The sequence below is a fragment of the Lynx rufus genome, unplaced genomic scaffold (assembly GCF_022079265.1).
Source record: "Lynx rufus isolate CCGP_SWC_20201006 ecotype Redwood Valley unplaced genomic scaffold, mLynRuf1.p SCAF_7, whole genome shotgun sequence".
Lineage (NCBI taxonomy): Eukaryota > Metazoa > Chordata > Mammalia > Carnivora > Felidae > Lynx > Lynx rufus.
In genome coordinates, this window is record NW_025814889.1 from 130,472,114 (window position 1) to 130,491,439 (window position 19,326).

The 19,326-nt window shown below is 54.4% G+C and overlaps 1 protein-coding gene across 1 annotated transcript; it reads right to left on the reverse strand.

Moving 5' to 3' along the window:
• Window positions 1-1,358: 1,358 nt before the first annotated feature.
• On the reverse strand, window positions 1,359-13,721 carry TXN2 (thioredoxin 2). Its single transcript, XM_047066680.1, has 5 exons — window positions 13,639-13,721; window positions 12,400-12,653; window positions 10,429-10,552; window positions 2,079-2,199; window positions 1,359-1,609 (listed from the first exon to the last, which is right to left on the reverse strand). Exons 2-4 carry the CDS (start codon window positions 12,651-12,653, stop codon window positions 2,086-2,088), a joined length of 492 nt encoding a protein of 163 aa, XP_046922636.1. The 5' UTR covers window positions 13,639-13,721; the 3' UTR covers window positions 1,359-1,609; window positions 2,079-2,085.
• Window positions 13,722-19,326: the final 5,605 nt, after the last annotated feature.

Genomic DNA, 19,326 nt, shown 5'->3' on the forward strand with positions numbered 1-19,326 from the left:
TGCACTTGTAATTTGGGAATAATGCTTGCCTCACAAGAGAGGAATGGAGTGAGGTAACGAGTGTGGAAACTGCTTGGCAGAGGGCGCCTTTTAAGGAGTGGCAGCGGGGCACGCGGGGAGGGGCCCGGGCGCGGGAGTCACGGCGCCCCGACCCTGAACTCCGAGCCCTGCCTGCCCCCACCTTACTCACCGGGCGTCTGTGCAAGTTATTCAGTGTCTGCATCAGCGCCTCTTCTGTAAAGTGAGCCGCCGCCCGGCCCGTCTGCCCCGTGGGCTGTGCGACTCAGATCATACGCTACATTCTGGAGGATGACAGGAGAGGTACAGGTGCAGCCTGCCCTGCCTCGATCCCTGGCCCAGGGGCCCGTGGGCTTCGTGATCTTGGACAAGGGCCTCAACCTCTGAGTCGGTCCCACGTGTAAAAGGGAATGTTGACGAGGACGCTAACCCTGTGCGGCCACCGTGGGGTCAGGAGCCCAGAACGAGGCCCGGCGCCCCGTGAGCGCCCTCCGGGCACTGGCTGCTACTGCCCATTGCCCCGCGGCCCTTGGCCTCCCTCCGCTACCGCCAGGTGCTGGTTTATCTGGCCTCCGCACGCCTGTGACAGGTCCCGGTCTGTGGTTTTGGCCGCTCCCGGGGCGGCCCGGCTCTCCTGCCTCCGCCACAGCGGCCTTCCCCAGGCGGTGCTCAGGCGGTTTCGATAGGAACACGAGAGCCATCGAGGGCAAAGCACACAGGAGTGGTCACGGCACCCCAGGGCCGAGGGCAAGGGTATCCCCGGTGTTGAGTGCCCACGGCTCCCAGGATGCCGGCACCTTGGCTGGGCAACTGAGCCTAAGGGCTGTTTGGCCCCAGAAGGGAGATAGAGGGCGGGCGTTCTGGGCTGGCACCTTGCTCCGCGGGCCAAGGGGAGCCGGGAACAGGAAGGGGCGGAGAGGCTGGCCGAGGCGGAGGAGGTCCTGTGGCACACGCAGGGAACAGCCAGCCCAGCTCCCTCAGGGGGCCAGGCTTGCCGCGGGAGTGGCCCTGTGCCCGCTGGCAGAGAAGGAAGCGCTAGAAGCATCCAGGGGATCGGCTGTAAGAGCCCAGGCTTCAGAGGCAACCACGCCTGGGTACAAACCCGGGCTCTGCGCCCTACGAGCCCGTGTCCTTATCTGCATAACGGGACAGGAAGCGCCCTCTTGCCTTGTGTGTGAAGGTGGCACCGGGACAGCGGCCACGACTGACAGCACTGTTAGTAACAGGAGAGGCTGGCCAAGGGCAAGAGGGTGGCGGAGAGTCAGAGGAAGCAGGGACAGCAGGCCAGCCTGGGAAGGGGACATAAGTGCTCCTGGAGCCCAGACAGAACAGAAGCTGTCGACAGAGCAAACCCTGGCTTTATTGGTCCGGTTTGTTCACAGTGAGGCTTCCAGAGGCAGGGGCCTGACTCTCCCCTCCCTCTGCCCAGTGCATGTTCTCCGCCCTCGTGCCTGGGAAGGAAGGAAGGTGGCTCTTTGGTGGGGGGGGGGGGGGGGGGGGCGGTGGCTACAGGGTAATTTAGTGTGGGGCCCAGGGTCTGTTCTTCACAGCAGGAGGTAGAAGGGATCACATAAAGTTCTTTATTACAGACCTACAAAAAATGAGAGAATTGTATATTACTCTCACTTGTTTGGGTTTCTTTTTTCCTTCTATTTTACAAAACAGCAGCAGGGAAGAAAAACTGCAGGAGGCAGATGGGCCGGGCACCGGGGTGCAGATCGGAAGGGGCCAGGGACACGCGGCCGCCATTGGCCCGGTGCACCGCGGGCTGGCTGGCCTGGGGCTCTCTCCAGCATCCTGGGGGAACTGAGGCGAGCCCTGGTGGGAGCAGACAAGAGAGAGTGGGTGGGAAGACGGCTGTCCCCAGGTCAGTGGCAGTCGGCCGGCCCGGAAGCCCCGGAGGCTCCCAGGGTTTGGGGGCCTGGTCTCCAAAGCACGGGTCCACAGGGGCTGGACAGAAGGGAGGAGGCAGGAAGGGCCAGCACAGAAGGTCTGAGCTGTAGCGGGGGCCCTCCTGGAACCCCGGGGCCCAGGTGGGCAAGGGCCACCAGGATTCTTCCCTGCGTGTCAGCCAATCAGCTTCTTCAGGAAGGCCTCCAGCTGGTCCTCGTCCTTGATGCCCACGAACTTGTCCACCACATCCCCGTTCTTGATGGCCAGCACGGTCGGCACGGCGGACACCTGGGTGCAGGAGACAAGGGGAGGTGAACTCCTCTCGACCGCCACTCCCAAGCCTTTGTGGAGAAGGCCGGTGGCTCCCGCGGGGCACTGACGGCCCAGGCGGCGGGCGCGGCCCCTCCTCTTGGTGCAGGGGTCCTGACGGGCCTGGAGGTCCACCCGCCGGGGAGACTTTTCCACTGCGGGCTCCCCGCGGTCCCTTTCCTCCCCCAACCGCACGACTGACTCACTGGCCCAGTGGTTTGGCTGCAATGACAGGAGAGATGAAAATAACCCGTCCGTGCAGCTGCAGGCCGGGGCTGGGGGCGGGGCGTGGCTGAGGAGCCCGGAGAAGCTTCCCGAGGAGGGAAGACCCAGAGACTGGGGTCCGTGGCCTGGCTTGGCCCCTCGCGGGTAGGCCGCGCCACCTCCACGGCCCCGGTGCCCCCTTCTGTCAAACGGGGACCAAAGGATCTCCCTTGAAGGTTTAGGACAAACGATCCAGATGCAAAGCTGAGTGGTCAGGAGCTCAGGCTCTGGATGCGGCCACTCTGGGGGAGCCACTTCATCACTGTCTCCGTGTCCTCATTGGCAAAACGGAGCCACCGGCGGCACTCGTGCTGGGCTTGGGGGCTGCGTGGGATCATGCACATGGCGCCCTGCGCCTGGCAGGCACATCGAGTGTTAGGACCTGGCAGAGGGCCTGGTATGCAGTGGCGCTCAACAAACGGTGGCTGCAGAGAGCATGGCAGAAAAGTCTAACGCAGGAGCCACGTCGGCTCGCTGCCGTGGCCGGTTAGCAGGGTCTAGAAACTCACGGACTCCTACTGGACGGCGTGGGAGGAGGGGCTCGGCTACACACGATCCGATGTTTACTTATTAGGGGGGTCGGGGGCAACATTCTTGGCCTGTGAAGCATTTTCTCAAGTTCCCTCGGGGGACCTGTGCAGATTACACGGCATGTCAATGAGGCCCGCTGCACTCTGGCATCTAGCATTTTCTGCCGCCTGGGCTCCCTGCCTGACGTTTGTAGACGTTTTTTTAAAAAATGGATACACAGAACAAGATAAACAGACTTTTCTTACACATGTTAACTACAAAGTAACAACAGCAATTTACACAAACACACCCCGTCTTCGGGATTCTGAGCGCATCCTGCCCGTGAGTCATCTCGGGAAACCAGACTTCGGGGTTAGAACGTTCACACCGTGCGCGGGTCGCTTACAACAGAACCGCAGGCCACGGCGGCCCGAGCTCATACCTCGGGCGGTGCTACCACTCGCTCCCGACTGTGTGGCAGGCCCTGACCTCCGCTAACTGGCTCTGGGTGGACAAACGCGGCAGGTAATACGACAAAGTCCCTGTTCCGGTTAGTCCCTCCCGGCCCTTTTGAGGGCTGTCCTGGGGCTGATGCGGTGGCAGCTGATATGCTCCTCAGACCCATCCGGCAGGGGGCTGACCACGTGTGCCACTGCCCGTGGCCCGACCACTGGCTCCCGTCCTTGTCGTTCACGACTGTGGCAGGGGAGGCGGCACGAAGTACAAAGGTCCGGAATGTGGCTCTTATGGTCTCCAGGCACAGGCAGGGCCCAGAGAAACTTGCTCCGGCCGGGCCGCACAACCAGTCGTTTGGGGTGTGCACGCATGGAACACGTAGGCTCCATCCCCAGACTGGAGCCTAACGCAGGGCCTCCAGTCACGACCCTGGGATCAACACCTGAGCGGAGATCAAGAGTCAGATGCTTAACCGACTGAGCCGCCCAGGTGCCCCAAACGATTTAATTTTAACTTAATTTAATTTAAAATATATATTTCTAAACGTTTGCTTATTTTTGAGAGAGGGTGAGCAGGAGAGGGACAGAGAGAGGGGGACAGAGGAGGATCTGAAGTGGGCTCCGTGCGGACAGCAAAGAGCCTGACGGCGGGGCTCAAACTCACGAACTGCTGGATCGTGACCTGAGCTGAGGTCGGAACGCTCAATGACTGAGCCACCCAGGCGCCCCAAGATTTTATCTTAAGTAATCTCTACACCCAACGTGGGGGCTTGAACTCATAACCCCAGAGACCAAAAGTTCCACACTACACCGACTGAGCCAGCCACGCACCCCCAGAGCTGTGGTCTTATGCGCCCTCTAGTGGCCTGTGAGGGCAGCTAGGGTGCCTCAAATCCAGCCATTCAACTGAGGCACCAGGCTCAAGCACTCACTAACTGGATCCCCTCCCCTCCCGTTTCTCCAACCGATACAAAAGCTGTGTGTCAGGGGCTAAGTGTGGCTCAGTGGGCTAAGCATCTGACTCCTCGTTTCGGCTTAGGTCATGATCTCTCGGTTTGAGCGTTCAAGCCCCGCATCGGGCTCTGTGCTGGCAGCTCAGAGCCTGCTTAGGATTCTGTCTCCTGCTCGCTGCCTCTCCCCTGCCCGCGTGTACCCTCTCACTCTCTAAATAAACAAATAAGCTGTGTGTCATTGTACGAGAAGTAGTCTGATTGCTTTCGCGTGTCCTCTCGGGACGACGCTCACTGTGGGGCCTGGAGGGGGACTCAGTTTTCAAGAACTTCACGAGTCCCACCACGATCACACCTGTGTGTTCACACGCGTGCACGCACGCGCACAGCCACACTGCGGTCAGGCGTACCGCAGACAGTCCGAGGCCTGGTCATTACTGACCAAGGGCATTCTTCCAAGCGTGAGTCCAAATCGCACAGGCGCGCAGAGCAACGGGCTTGCGGGAAGCCGGTTTTTCCGGGACACTGCTGTGGTACCTGGGGTGTGATGGGACTTCCCTCCCCTGAGGTGGCTTTGCGGATCCGGAGTTTGGCTCACAAATCAGGAGGGGCTGGTGCTTGTAAACCCGGCCTTACATGGAAGTGCACAGGTCCTTGGCACACGCCTGTAGAATGTGATCCAAGTGCAAGAGGGGCCGTGGCGGACCAAGAATGCTGCTTCCCTCCCAACTCTGGCAGCTCTGAAGGGACCGAGGGGCCAGGAGAGAGATGAACAGACGTGCGAAGACGCACTGCTTCTCCTCCTGCTCTGTGACACCACCGGGAGCCTTCCAGGCTGGACCCGATGCCCTGAGAATTCAGGGTAGGGTGGGGTGTGTGTGTGTGTGTGTGTGTGTGTGTGTGTGTGTGTGTGGTGCATCCCCACCAACCTGCAGCCTAGTGGCTCGCCCTGTGCGACTGAGCTCAGTGTCCCTGCTCAGTCTCCCCCTTCTCCCCCCCAACCTCCTCCATCTGTGAGGACCTATTGAGGGACAGACACAGCGCTAGATGTCACAGGAGGCTGGCCACCTCCTCCTCAGCTAACTGCGGAACTGACGCAAAGGAAAAGACCACTGTCACCGAGGCTGCTACCTACTGGGGGCTCCTTTAAGGGTCAGGAATGACACCAACCGCTTGCGTAGGCTACCTCTTAAGTTCTTGCCTCGAGGTGGGGTCGCTTTGAAGAGGAGAAGACAGAGGCACAAGCGATGAATGAGGAAGGGCGGGAGCTGGGATCTGTCGCGGGATCTGACTTTGCTGTCTGTGATCAAGATGAGCCATCCCTTGGCCTAAGAGCTACCGGGTCCCAGCAGGGCGAGGATGAACGGGCAGCTGGGCAGCCTCCAGCCTGGGAAGCTCCCGGTGGTGTCACACTCTACGTTTCAAATGAGAAGCCTTTGGACACGGGAGGGTTCTGGGACAAAGCTATTATTGAAAAACTCAAATCCAACTCTATGACGTTCTGGAAAAGGCAAAACTATGGGGACAGTAAAAAAGATCAGTGGTTGTCAGGGGCACCAGGGGAGGAGGAAAAAAAAGGAAAAGGTGGAACCCAAGGGGATTTGTAAGACGGTGACGCTATTCCACACACAACTGTAATGGCGGATGCGAGTACATTGTCAAGACCCACGAGATGGACACCATCTGGTGGGACCCCTGCATGCCCCTAGAAGGTCAGCACAGGACTTTCCAACTTTTGCGTCTCGATGTTTGTTTCCACGCTGCTGGCAGTGCTCACCTAGAAGCTGGTCGGAAGAGCAGAATCTTGGGCTCTTCCTACACCTACTGAATCAGAATCTGCTTTTTTTTTTTTCTTTTTTTTTTTTAATTTTTTTTTTCAACGTTTATTTATTTTTGGGACAGAGAGAGACAGAGCATGAACGGGGGAGGGGCAGAGAGAGAGGGAGACACAGAATCGGAAACAGGCTCCAGGCTCTGAGCCATCAGCCCAGAGCCCGACGCGGGGCTCGAACTCACGGACCGTGAGATCGTGACCTGGCTGAAGTCGGACGCTTAACCGACTGCGCCACCCAGGCGCCCCAAGAATCAGAATCTGCTTTTAAGCAACATCCCAGATCGTATTCATGTTTGCGAAGCACTGATTTAGAAGACTTGCAAAGCGGGGAGACACGGTAACGATCGCTTCTAGCTACATATTCGTAATAATGTGAAATAGCAATACTCAGTGAACTATGAGGTTATACGAAACATTAAAAGGAAAAATAATTCAAATGAAACCTTCGAGTTTAAAACACCACCCAAAATGGTGGCAGTGGTTGTATCTGGGGCAGTAAGACGACAGCTGACTTTCCCCGATTAACTACTTGGCTGTTTTCCTAATGCTTTTAAAGGGCCTTCTCCATACGAGGAGAAAATAAAAGAACAACAGCTCCAAGTGTGAAGCCAGAGGAAAGCATAACTCTCTGCCCCCAGTAGCTGGCAAGGTCTGTACGGAATGCCCAGCCAGGCAGCAGGGACGAGGAGACGGAGAGCAGAGGGCTTTTCGTCTGGCCAAGCCAGGGCAGTGCACGATCGGGTGGTGGTGGTGTGGGGGGGTACCCTAAAACTACCGAAGCCCCGAGTCTTTCCCTTCCCTGTCCTTTGGGAGACCGTGGGGGTCCAGGGTGGTCAGCTGAGCGAAGCAGAAGTGTGGTGCCTGAGGGAGGAGACTTGCCCCGAGGGCATGTGCTGGGCACGAGGGGAGGTTCAGGAAAGCCTGGAGAGAGGGACCAAATTCCCTGAAAACAATTCTTTTCCCCTTTTTTTTAAATTTTTTTTTTCAACGTTTTATTTATTTTTGGGACAGAGAGAGACAGAGCATGAACAGGGGAGGCGCAGAGAGAGAGGGAGACACAGAATCGGAAGCAGGCTCCAGGCTCTGAGCCATCAGCCCAGAGCCCGACGCGGGGCTCGAACTCACAGACCGCGAGATCGTGACCTGGCTGAGGTCGGACGCTTAACCGACTGCGCCACCCAGGCGCCCCTCCCCTTTTTTTTAAAGTAGGCTCCAAGCCTGACGTGGAACTTGAACTCAGGACCCTGAGATTAAGAGCCACATGCTCTGTGGACTGAGCAGCCAGGCGCCCCTCCCTGAACACCATTTAAAGCAGTTTCTACCACATGTTCATCCAACACTCGGAAAAGGAGGAAGCTGTCCCAGGAGGTACCCTGGATCTCTCAGCTGAAACGTCTTCGTCCTCTGGCTCTCCTCCAAAAGAACAGGTGTGAAGGAAGGAAGGAAAGGGGGTCAGGAAAGTCCCTGTTGGAGCTTCCTCAGCCCTGCAGTGACCTCTGCCCAGGGCTTGGCAAAACAAGGAGGCTGGGACCAGCTGATGTGACCCACGAGATCTGGGCAGTGGACAGAGGGAGGAGCGAGAAGGTCCTACAAGAGGACCCAAGTCCACATACACTTTCCAGGCTTGACCACAGGACCTCAGTGCCCAGCCCTAACCACCAGGCTCCTTGGAATGCAGGTGGGGGTGGTCTTGGGAACCTCACCACCCGGGGGGGCCCCCTGTTGGCGGGAACCGGATTATTCTTCTTCACATCTGTACCGGTTAACCACGGTTCCTGGAACATGGCTGGCGCTCAGGGCATGTCTGCTAAAAAGTCCTACTGGCTGAGGCTGATTGGCATGGCGGCAGGAGTTAGCCGAAGACATCTTATGCCCCCCCCCTCGCCCTGGGAACGTCCTGGGAGCTCCAGCCCTCAGCTCACCCCCACAGCTGCCACGGGCCTTGGGGGAGGGATGGACAAGTAGGAGAAAGGTAGGGGCATCTGAATGGCCAGTAAGTACCCCCTTGACTGAACGCTCAGTGACAGAGCTTTCAAACACAGCAACTTGGGATGCCTGGCTGGCTCGGTCAGTAGAGCATGCCACTCTTGATCTCAGGGTTGGGAGTTCGGGCCCCAAATAGGGATGTCGTTTACTTAAAAAAAAAAAAAAAAAAAAGACAAAACAGAACATCAAAGTAGTAACTCATCCCTCTCCCCTGCGCCAGCCCTCGTAAGGCACCCTCAGTCACTCAGCACCACAGGCAGTCCTACACCCCCTCACTCATCTGCAGTGACCATCGGTGGCTTTGCCTGCCCGGCATCTATTTCCTTTCCCTCTGGTTGGGGCAGCCTGATTTCCTGGTGGGGGGATCACTGCCACCCCAGTGCAGCAGGCAGCCAGCCTATGCGCACCCCCGTCCCCTTGGGGACTGGCTGGAGGCGGCATCTCTACTTGAGCTGGGCTCGGGTGGGGGTGGGGGGCCGCTGAGCCTGGACTTACAAACTCGATCAGCACCCCTTCCCGTCTGGCCACAGTCAACTCCCCCAGTGGCCTGTGCTCTCACTCTCTGCTCAGTTCCCCACGCTGGCCATCCAGCCGCAGTACATCTCTCCCCTTTCTCCAGCTGTTGTGGTCTCCGAGGCCCAGAAGATGCCCCCACACCCCACTCATTTCCTGCTCCGGGCACACAGGCACTGCTATTCTGTGAGCAAACTGTGCTCACCCTGACCCCAGGGCCTTTGCATTTGATGTCTGCTCTGCCTCAGATTACTCTTCCAAAGAGCTGCTTGCTTCATTTCCTTCCTCCCTCCAGGTCTTTGCTCGGATGTCAGCTTCTCAGAGACCTTCCCTAACCCACCCTTTTATTTACTTATTTCTATTTTTATTTATTTTTTAAAAAGTAAGCTCCACACCTGACATGGGGCTTGGACTCATGACCCTAGGATCAAGGGTCACATATTCTATCGAGCCAGGTGCCCCCACACCCTTTCAAAAATGAAACCCTCCCATGGGGCGCCTGGGTGGCTCAGCCGGTTAAGCGTCCGACTTCAGCTCAGGTCATGATCTCACAGCTTGTGGGTTCGAGCCCCGCGTTGGGCTCTGTGCTGATAGATGGCAGCCTGGAGCCTGCTTTGGATTTTGTGTCTCCCTCTCTCCCTGCCCCTCCCCCACTCACACTCTGTCTCAGATGAGTAAACATTAAAAAAAAGAGAAACCCTCCCCAGCCCCATGTTCAGCCCCACCTCATTTTCTTGATTTGTTTCCACAGCACTTATTACCTAAAGCAGGGTGACCATAGGCCAGACCCAGCCTGCTGCCTGTTTGTGTAAATAAAGTTTTACTGGCCTACAAGTATGCCCATTTGTTTATACACTGTCCCTGGCTGCTTTCAATGGCAGTTGAGTTTTTGCAATAGAGGCCAATGCCCTGTAAAGCCTCAAGTATGTTCCACCTGGTCCTTTAGAGAAAAAGTGTGCCGATCCTGTTTTTTTTGGGGGGGAGGGGGTTAGCTTTGTTCATTGTCATATCGACAACCAAGTAACAGCACCTGGCATTTAAGAGACTCTGAACACACATCTGTTAAATGCACACAGAGACCAACCAAATGCATTAGACTACCCTGTCTCAGTGTGTGCTGTGCTCTTGGCCTTTCTTCTCTGTGCATCCTTCATGGCCCCAGTCAGAGGTCCCCCAAAACGGAAGCATTCCCTCCCCCGACCGCAACAATCAGTCCCTTCTTCCTTTGTGCACCTCTGCTGTCAGCACCTCTCACCGTATGCTGAAATGACCTGTCTACCTGTTGTTCTCTTGCCAGACTAGACTAGGGGTGCTGGACACAAGGTGTTCATCTTCTTTGTGCCAGAATCACGGATGCCCGGCTCACTGCGGGGCTCCCGAATGACGGCTGACGGAATATGTGCGTGGATGAAAACATGAACGAAGGAGTGCGTCAGTGCCCCAAGACTCAGACAATAACCTGGTGTTTTGGATCATACACTCCGCTTCCTAAAGGTGGGCTAGACAGACAAGCGGCTCAGAGGGTCAACAGAGTCACATCTGCAAAGGGCTCTGAATTCCCGAGAGCTCTAGGAAAAACCGAGACACTTCTTCCTGGCTGCCTGGTGGTCCCCAAGATGTGTCCCGCACCTGCTATCCTAGGGCCCAAGCACCCCTCACACCAGCTGCACTGTGGCAATCCCCTGCCGATTCATACCTCATATTCTAGGGCGAGGTCTGTGTGGTCGTCAATATCCACCTTGGCCATCACCACTTTTCCATGCTGCTTGGCCACCACCTTCTCTAACCTTGGCCCCAGGATCTTGCACGGGCCACACCACCTCAGAAGGGGAGAAAGGAAGCATCCAGTCACAACAGTGCTCAGCAATCGATTTACTGCCTCCCCAGAAACTTCCCTTGACCCACATCTTTCTGAGAGGCCTTTTGCCCTTATTAGCTCTGTTTACAGTGTTTGAACATTAACTTGTAATGTCAACAGGTCAAATGATAAAGCCAGAACTCTGCAGCGGGGGAATTTCCAGGGGTCCCGGGCTTCTAAATCACAGTCTTCATCGGAAGACTCTTATAAGGGTTATTTCAATAGATATAAGAGAATTGCACTGTCACAGAAAAAAATATGAGATGTGAAGTTAAAAGGTTTGGGTTCCAACAAAGACTCCTCACCTATCAGCTCACTGTTCTGGGGCCTCGGTTTCCTCTTTTGAGAAAGAGAGATCATGTCTCTCCAAGCAGCGACGAGAAATCTACTAAGGCAACATGAATAAACATACTCTATAAGCTGCAGGGTTACTCTAGATGCTTCACAGACCCACAACTACAGGGAGGACAGACCAGTGGCTGGGGAGCTTCTACAACATGCTAGTCACTGCGCCAGGGCGTTCTCAGCTTTTACCGCCCAGAACCCTCAGCCCCACAAAGGAAAAGAACACGTCTTCCAAGAAACTGAGGAGCACACAAGTTAAGGAACATGTGCGTGGTCCCAGATCTGGCAAGCGGGACACAGGAACTGCAACCCGAGGTTGTGTTCCAAATGTCTTCCTTCAGCCCTGGTTATCCTGGGATCCCTCAGGCCCCGTGTCAAGTGCTAGCACGGTACCGATCACAGCTCTTCCCCTTTGGGTGGTGAGCTCTTCGGGAACAGGCTGTCATCTCCGGAGCACTACGGACAGTGCCAGGCGCTGAATGAACAAGCTCACTGTCTTACTTCCTCGTCGAAGGAAATGAGGCATCATCCCATTTATCACTCATTTGGGAAGTCCTCTCTGGAATGCTCACTATACAGGGGAGGTAGAAAGCTCCGCCTTCCACGAACCCCTGGCTGATGACCCCTATTTTATGCTCAGCCTTGAAAACGCTTTCCCTTCGGGGATTTCAATTAAGGAACTCACAACACCTAAAAACCCAGTCTGCAAGAGCTTATCTCCTATTGTAAGAAGAAAGGGAGGCACAAGGAGGTCACACGGCCTGACCAAGGCAATGTGGTGAGTCGTCCAAGGCCATGTGGTGAGTCAGAGAGAGTGGGAAAGAAGGCAAAACAATCTGTCTGACGTTTGTCCGGAAGGCCTCCCAGCTTGTAACTCAGGCTATGCCAGGTCTGTCCAGTTCTTTGGTAGCCAGGTGGCTGCTTAGGACCCAAAGTCTGGAAATGAGAAGGCCAAGCTAACAATTAGAAGGCTAGAGGCATTTAAGGATCCCTAAAACACACTTGTACAGCACTGAAAAGAAAACCCTGCCCATCCCCTGCGTGCTGGGATATCACTGTGGGGACACTGATAACTTTTTGCCAGCCCTTCCCAGTTTGGGCGGCAAGATGTTAAACATCAACCTATCCGCAGGGCCAGGAATTGATATACACCACAAACCAGATGATGTGATGGTCCCTATTTTTCCTGCTTTGGTCCAAGCTGAAGGGGACTCAGCCATTTGGGCAGCGAGATACAGAACATGAGTGTTTCTCAGCACCAATGACAGGGAGCTTTGAAGACTGTTTACTAGTGTGTGTCTTACCAGACTGCACTCAATCTTTGATGGCAGGGACTGGGTCTTACCAGCCTTTGTAAGGAGACTACATCTGAGAAGCATCGAACGTGGCACTGAGACACAGCAGATACTCAGTAAATACCTGACCGAGCAACACCCCAGTCTTCTGCCAACCCCTGGGACTCACTGTGCGTGAAAATCCACAACCACTGGTGTTTCACTGTTGACAACTCGGTCTTGAAAGTCAGGTCCATCCTGGATATTAAAGGTCGTTGTGCAGACTCTGGTGGTGTATATTGACCGGGCTTGGCTGGGTGTTACTGTGAGGTCACCAGGACTGCACTGCACGGCCCTGGAGGTGAGGGGTGCCCACCGACCCTGAGGCGGTTTCCTGGAGATGATGGAGGCCAGGAACCTCCTCAGGAGAAGTCGCTGAGCCATCTGTGAGGGAAAGAGGCAGGAACAGTTCGAGAAGTCAACACCGCAGGAAAAGAAAGGTATTTGGGGAGAATGGGGGGGGGGGGGCTCAACATTCAGGGCCGGAAGAATTCCAGGAAATGATATGTAAGATTTCTAGAGGAGGGGGTGCCTGGGTGGCTCAGTGTTTAAGTGACCAACTCTCTTGGTTGCCACTCAGGTCATGATCTCATGGTTCATGGGTTCAAGCTCTGACAGGTTCCAGGCTGACAGTGCTGAGCCTGCTTGGGATTCTTTTTCTCTGCCCCTTCCCTGCTCGCGCGCGCACGCGCGCTCTCTCTCTCAAAATAAATAAACTTAAAAAAAAAAGATTTCTAGAATAGAGGTTAAGTGAAGAATGAGAATCAAAAAGCAGGAGTCACATAACGCAACTCGGAAATTGGGCTGATGACAAAAGAGAAATCAGGATATTCAGAATTATAACAGAAGGGAGGGAGGAACATATATTCGTGGAGAACCTGCCAAGGGCCAAGGGGGCCTTAGTTCTCCCAGATCACCCAGGAGGAAGTTTCTACAGTACTGCTCACACTACAGATAGGGAGTCCGAAGCTCAGGTAAATTGTGACACGCCCAAAGTAACCTATTAAATGAGAGTCAACACTGGAACCCAAGGCCGTCTGCAGATTCTTTATTACTCATTTTAATGAGTGTTCTAACGGGAAATTAAGGCACAAGGGAGTTATCAAAGGATCAGAAAAGAGGAATCGCAACAATTCAAGGTGGGGGGAACCAAGAGGTTCCGGACCCGGAGTGTGTCGGGGGGAATAAAAAAGAAGGGACATGCGTTGAGGGACTGGGGAATCGGACGCCGCCGGGGATTCCGGCCCTCCGGAGGACAGGTCCCCCCGCCCGGGGCCTTCGCCCGGTCGGCCGCCGGCCAGCGCAGGAACAGACCCGGAGCTTGCCTCCGCCGCGACACCACCTAGAGCCACCCCCACGAGCCTCCTACCTCCCTGCAGCGCGAGCGGAGGGATGCACGGCCCGGCCCTCCCCGTCAGTCAAGGGCACTCCTGCCGTCACTTCCTCGGGGGAGGGCCTTTCGAGCATCACTTCCGGCGACAGACAACCTGGAGGACTGCTCTCCGCAACTCGAGGGCGGCTTGGATTTTCCACCAATGGGGATGACGGACGACGGCACAGCGGAAGGGGTGGAGCCTCAGTTAGGGACCGGAAGAGATGTGTTCTCGGGGAGAGACAACGGAAGAGGGGGCTGGTCCTTGGGAGGGAAAACCGGGAGAAGGGGCGGGCCCTCGGGGGAGTGACCGGAAGAGAGGGCGGGTCCTTGAGGAAAGACCGGAAGAGGGGTGGCCCTCGGGGAGGGGCCGGAAAAAGGCAGGCGGGCCCTCGAGGAGGGTCCGGAAGAAGAGGAAGAGGAAGGAGGTGGGAGCTTGAGGGAGTTACCCAAGGGCGAAAGGGCGGGAGGGAGGTGTGGTTCCGGGTTTTGCAGACTCCTCCACCCGCCACCCCTTTGCCTCAGTGTCTTCCGAAAATTACAGGTGCGGGAGATTCTTTTCCTCCTTTTTACAGATGAGGCAGCTAAGCTCCTTGAAGGCGGAAGTGCCGGTTAGGGGCAAAAGACCCCGACTGGGAGTAAAGAGGACGCTTTGTGGCCCTTGTCTGTCACACGCAACTGTACCCGCTTGTGGTTTTGGACAAGTCACCCTGGCCCGGGGGGCTTCGGTTTCCCAGTACGTGACATGAAAGGCTGGCGTGGTTCAAGCCTGTCTCCGGAGTTGCTGGGGAACTGGGCTTGGACAAGATGTCAGGTGGTGGTGGTACTCGGCCTGCTTTTGAGGCCCCGGGTAAGGTGTGGGGACCCGTGAACTTGTTTGAGCCTGGGCCTACCTTTCGCACCCACCGTCGCTGGCCTGGACAACAGGCGCTAAGTATCTGTGTGGCCCAGGCTGGAGTCACAGCCATCTCTTGTCTCCCCCCGCCCCCTCTCCCTTACATTACAACCACTCGTGGCCTGGCGGGTCTATGAATACATCACTGCCTTTTCCCTCCTCCTTGCCTTATGCTTAATTTAAATGCTCTTTTCTCTCTCCCCTTGGCGGAACACCTACTCATCACTTCTCTGAGCAGCAGTAATTGTTTCCTTCTCTGTAGTGCTTTGTTCGAAACTCTTATGTAACACATTGTGGGTGTCTGCCTCTCCCCCTAGACTTTATGCTTCCTGAGAGTAGGAATTTGTAGCTTTTATTTGACTCCATATGCCCACCAATCTGATACAGTGCCTGACTCCGAGGATGTTCGATAGATGTTTATTAAACACTGTCTTTGGATATCTCAGGGAGCGGTTTATAGAAAGGTTACGTGACTTGTCCAAGGTCACAAGGCAGGTAAATTGGCACAGCCCCTTCTTACACCTCCGTTTCAGTCTAGTCCAGCCACTGGGAATCCCATACAGCTCCAGACTGTGCTTAAATGTCACTCCCGTCCCTGGATTTTGTAGTTGCTCTATGACCGGAAGGCGCTGTCCTCTACTCTCCAAGGGAGAGACTAGGCATCATCTCTGGAGATCCCTTCCTGAGCTTCCTCTAGCGGGGGAGATGCCCTTCTTCGACCTTCCACAGCCCCTGTGCCTCTGTACATCAGCCACCACACTCAGCACTCTGTATTGTTACTGTTTTGTCTCCACTGCATTTATTACTAGTACAGAAAGATGTTAAAAAGAAAAAAAAAATTCGGGACACCCTGCTGGCTCAGCTGGAGGAGCAGGTGACTCTAGATCACAGGGTTGTGAGATAGAGATGGGTATAGAGATTACTTAAAAATAAAAAATCTAAAACAAAATTCATTCTTAGTTTTCCAATGGCTCTCAGCCTTCCCTCTTGCCCACACAGCTCCTGACCCATTTCCTCAGGGCCAGTTCAAAGCCGAACGTGTTCACTCCCAGTTTCACAGAAAACAGCCAGTGCCCGGGATGTGGGGGGAGATGACAGGAGGGTGACAGTACCGTCCAGGTTCCACCCACAGGCAGGCCGGGTGGAGATTCACAGAATTCAGACTGTGAAAGGGTCTGAATTCACAGAATTCAGAAAGGGCTGGTGGCCTCACAGTGATGCAGTCTAACTAAAGTGGGCTGGAGAGGAGATGGGTAGACCGTCAGAGGCTTTGGAGGACATCTCGTGGGCTTGTGTCAAACCCAGAAAAACCAACACCAGAAGGATGGAGAGGCCAGGGAAGCAGTCTTGTGGAAAGTTTCACAATCCTCCCACGTTGGGAGGTGTGGAAAGTCTAGAAGGCACCAAGAACCTCTGATTTTGGCAGAAAAACTTACTCTGGTGTTGGGAAGTCCGCAAAGATACCATGGACACTGAGCAAAGCTACGAGGGGGATGCACAGTTCCCCAAAGTGCAGCGATCACAGACCAGAGCGGTGGGGATCGGGCTGCTGGTGCGGAAACTACAAAATATTGTCTGTTCTTTGTTCCTCACTCCTCACTGTACTGTCAGCTCCCAGAGGGTCCATCTGTCTCTCCATGGCTTATCTCCGGGCCTGGTGCATGATAGCAGGTGCTCCGTGATTATCTGTCCCATGAACAGACAGCAGGAGCACAAATCACACCTTCTTACCCCAAATCCCATTGTCTCCACCATATCACGTGGCTCCATTATACCCTTCCCAAATCGCTGCCATGTTTTTTTTGTGTGTTTCCCCTTCGTCTTGGCCATAGTACGCTGTTTGTTCTCTGTGCAGTTGACAGGTTCGCTCCCTCACTCCCCTGGCGTGCACGTCCTCTGGGGTGGGTGAGGGAATCTTTGGAATAGGCCTACAACCCCTGGCCATCACCAGCTGTGTCAGCCTTCCACTTTAAATAGATTGTCCACCACAGGCAGGGGGCCAGGTGAGAGCCACGGGCAGGCGTGGCCCTCCCTGCCCTGTCTGATCTCTCGCTTTTGCCTCTGCCCGTGCCCAGGGCTGGAGCCAACAGTGGTAATCCACGGTGGGAGCACCTGAGGTCAGCATCCCTTGGTGCAGCTGTGTTTGCTAGTTCCAGATGCCGTCTGGCTGGGGAGCTTCCCCCTTGTCCGTTTTCACTTCTGTTGTTTCTGTAGCTCCAGCACTTTCTCTTCCAGTCGCCTGCTAATCCTATTCCTCCTTTCCGCTGCATTTTCTGAAAGGCCAATGTCCCTGCTCAGTTCACATTTTGAATTCCGAAGGAAGACCAGTCCTGTTTATCCTCATCCCACAGTGTCTTCACCTCTTGGCCTCAGGCTTCTCATCTGAGAAATGGGAAGAATTATGCCTTCCCCATAGGGGGCCGGGAGATTGCAGGAAAGACTGGAACAGTTGTTGGTGTTAGGTCTAGGTCTGTGTGTCCTAGGGTTGTGATATACAATGTGTTTCTTACTGTGGGTCATGGTCAGAGGGTTTGAAAGCTGTTGATATACTGAAGAGTTACCCAACACCTGATGCTGTTCTAAGCACCTTACACGTATCAACTCAATCCTACAACCCTGTGAGCCCCCGTCTGTGTCCCCTAATGAGGCACATGGGGGCTAAGTGGTTTGTCTAGGGTCCACCAAACAATAGGAGATAGATAGAAGCTTACAAGTGCTATATTGCCCCTAGCAAGGATCTGATCTGACTCAAGACTGCTTCTTCTTCCCACCCACCAATCCCTACAGACCAGCCAGTTAGTCTAGACCATCGAAATGCAACATGGGGCTCTAACCCAGCTGGTGGCCGAGCGGGGCAGCAACGGTTCTCAGCAGCCGTTGTCAGCAGAAGTGTCCACACGGTGGCAGTGTGGTTCACACAGTCTCCTCAGCGGACCAGGCAAGCTGGGCACGGCCCTGACGCACCAGCTCCCTCGGGTCCACTGGGCAGGGGACAGGTGTGGGAGACAGGTGCATCTCAGTGACCACATGTCCGAGGATTTCATAGCTGGAGGGAGGCACTTAAGAAAAAAGTCAACGAAGAGAGAGGTAGCGGGCCACAGTCTAAGCTCATAGAGTTTTCAAGAGGTGTTTCTCCTTGAGTATCTTTGTTTTCAGTTTCCATCTTGATGATAATTTGTGTGTTTTTTATTCAAAAAATTTTTAAACGTTTATTCATTTTCGAGAGACAGACAGAGCATGAGCGGGGGAGGGGCAGAGAGAAAGAGAGGGAGACACAGAATCCAAAGCAGGTTCCAGGCTCTGGGCTGTTAGCACAGAGCCTGACGCGGGGCTCGAACTCATGAACCATGAAATCATGAACTTAGCAGAAGCCGTATGCCTAACCGACTGAGCCACCCAGGTGCCCCCATTTTACAGGTATTCTAGAGTCCAGGGCCTGGTCCAGTTGTTCTCAGCCACCACAAGAGTCCACTGATGTGTATGTAAAGCAGAGAGCCCACCGTTGCGGGCTGAACGTTTGTGTCCTCCCCGAATTCATATGTTGAAGCCTTAACCCCCAGTGTGATGGTGTTTGGAGGTGGGGCCTTTGAGGGATAATTAAATTTAGATCAAGTCATGAGAGTCGGGTCCCCATGATGGGACCTGTGTCCTTACACTTACAAGAAGAGGAAGAGAGACCGGAGCTCGCTCACTCTCTGTCTCTCTCTCTGCCATGTGAGAACATGAGTAGGTAGCAAGAAGGTGGCCATGTACAAGTCAGAAAGAGGGCTTCCCCCAGGAACTGAATCCACCGGCCCCTTGGTCTTGGATTTCCAGCCTCCATAACTATGAGACCTAAATGTCTGTTGTGTAAGCCACTCAGTCTGTGGTATTTTGTTATGGCACCAGAGCTGACTGAGACACCCGCCAAGAGTAAGAAGATACATATTTTTTTCTTCTTTTGAGCCAGGATACGATGCTATAAAAATAGTCTTTGGATTTAATAAAAATCCTAACTCTATGATACTTATATATATATTTTTAAAATTTTTAAACATTTATTTTTTTTGAGAGAGACAAAGACAGTGAGTGGGGGAGGGGCAGAGAGAGGGAGACACAGAATCGGAAGCAGGCTCCAGGCTCTGAGCTGTCAGCACAGAGCCTGACATGGGGCTCGAACCCACGGACCACGAGGTCATAATAACGTGAGCTGAAGTCGGGCGCTTAACCAACTGAGCTACCCAGGCGCCCCTAGACCTTGTTTCTTTAAATGTGTAGAATGAGTATAAAATTGAAATCTTATACAATTGTAAGCATTAAAATGCCAACATTGTTGGGGCGCCTGGGTGGCTCAGTCAGTTGAGTGTCTAACTTTAGCTCAGGTCATGATCTTGCGGTTCGTGGGTTTCAGCCTGCGTGGGGCTCTATGCTGACAGCTTGGAGCCTGGAGCCTGCTTCGGATTCTGTGTCTCCCTCTCCTTCTACCCCTCAATCGCTTTCTCTCTCTCTCTCTCTCTCTCTCTCTCTCAAAAATAAACAAACGTTAAAAAAACCCTGAATCATTGTTTTAAAACAATGCCAATATTCTTGGCACATAGTAGGCCCACACTGTGTGCATAGTAGGCACGCACACTAAAGGACATTTCAGAGAGGATGCGTTTGGCTGTAAGAAACAGAATGCTTACCCAAAAGTGGCTTAAATGGTAGGGATTTATTACCCTATAAAATGAGAAGTCTGAATGTAGGTAGTTTCAGGTGATTAATTCAGGATTCAGTGATGTTAGGGCACCGGGTCAGCTTTTCTGCAACTT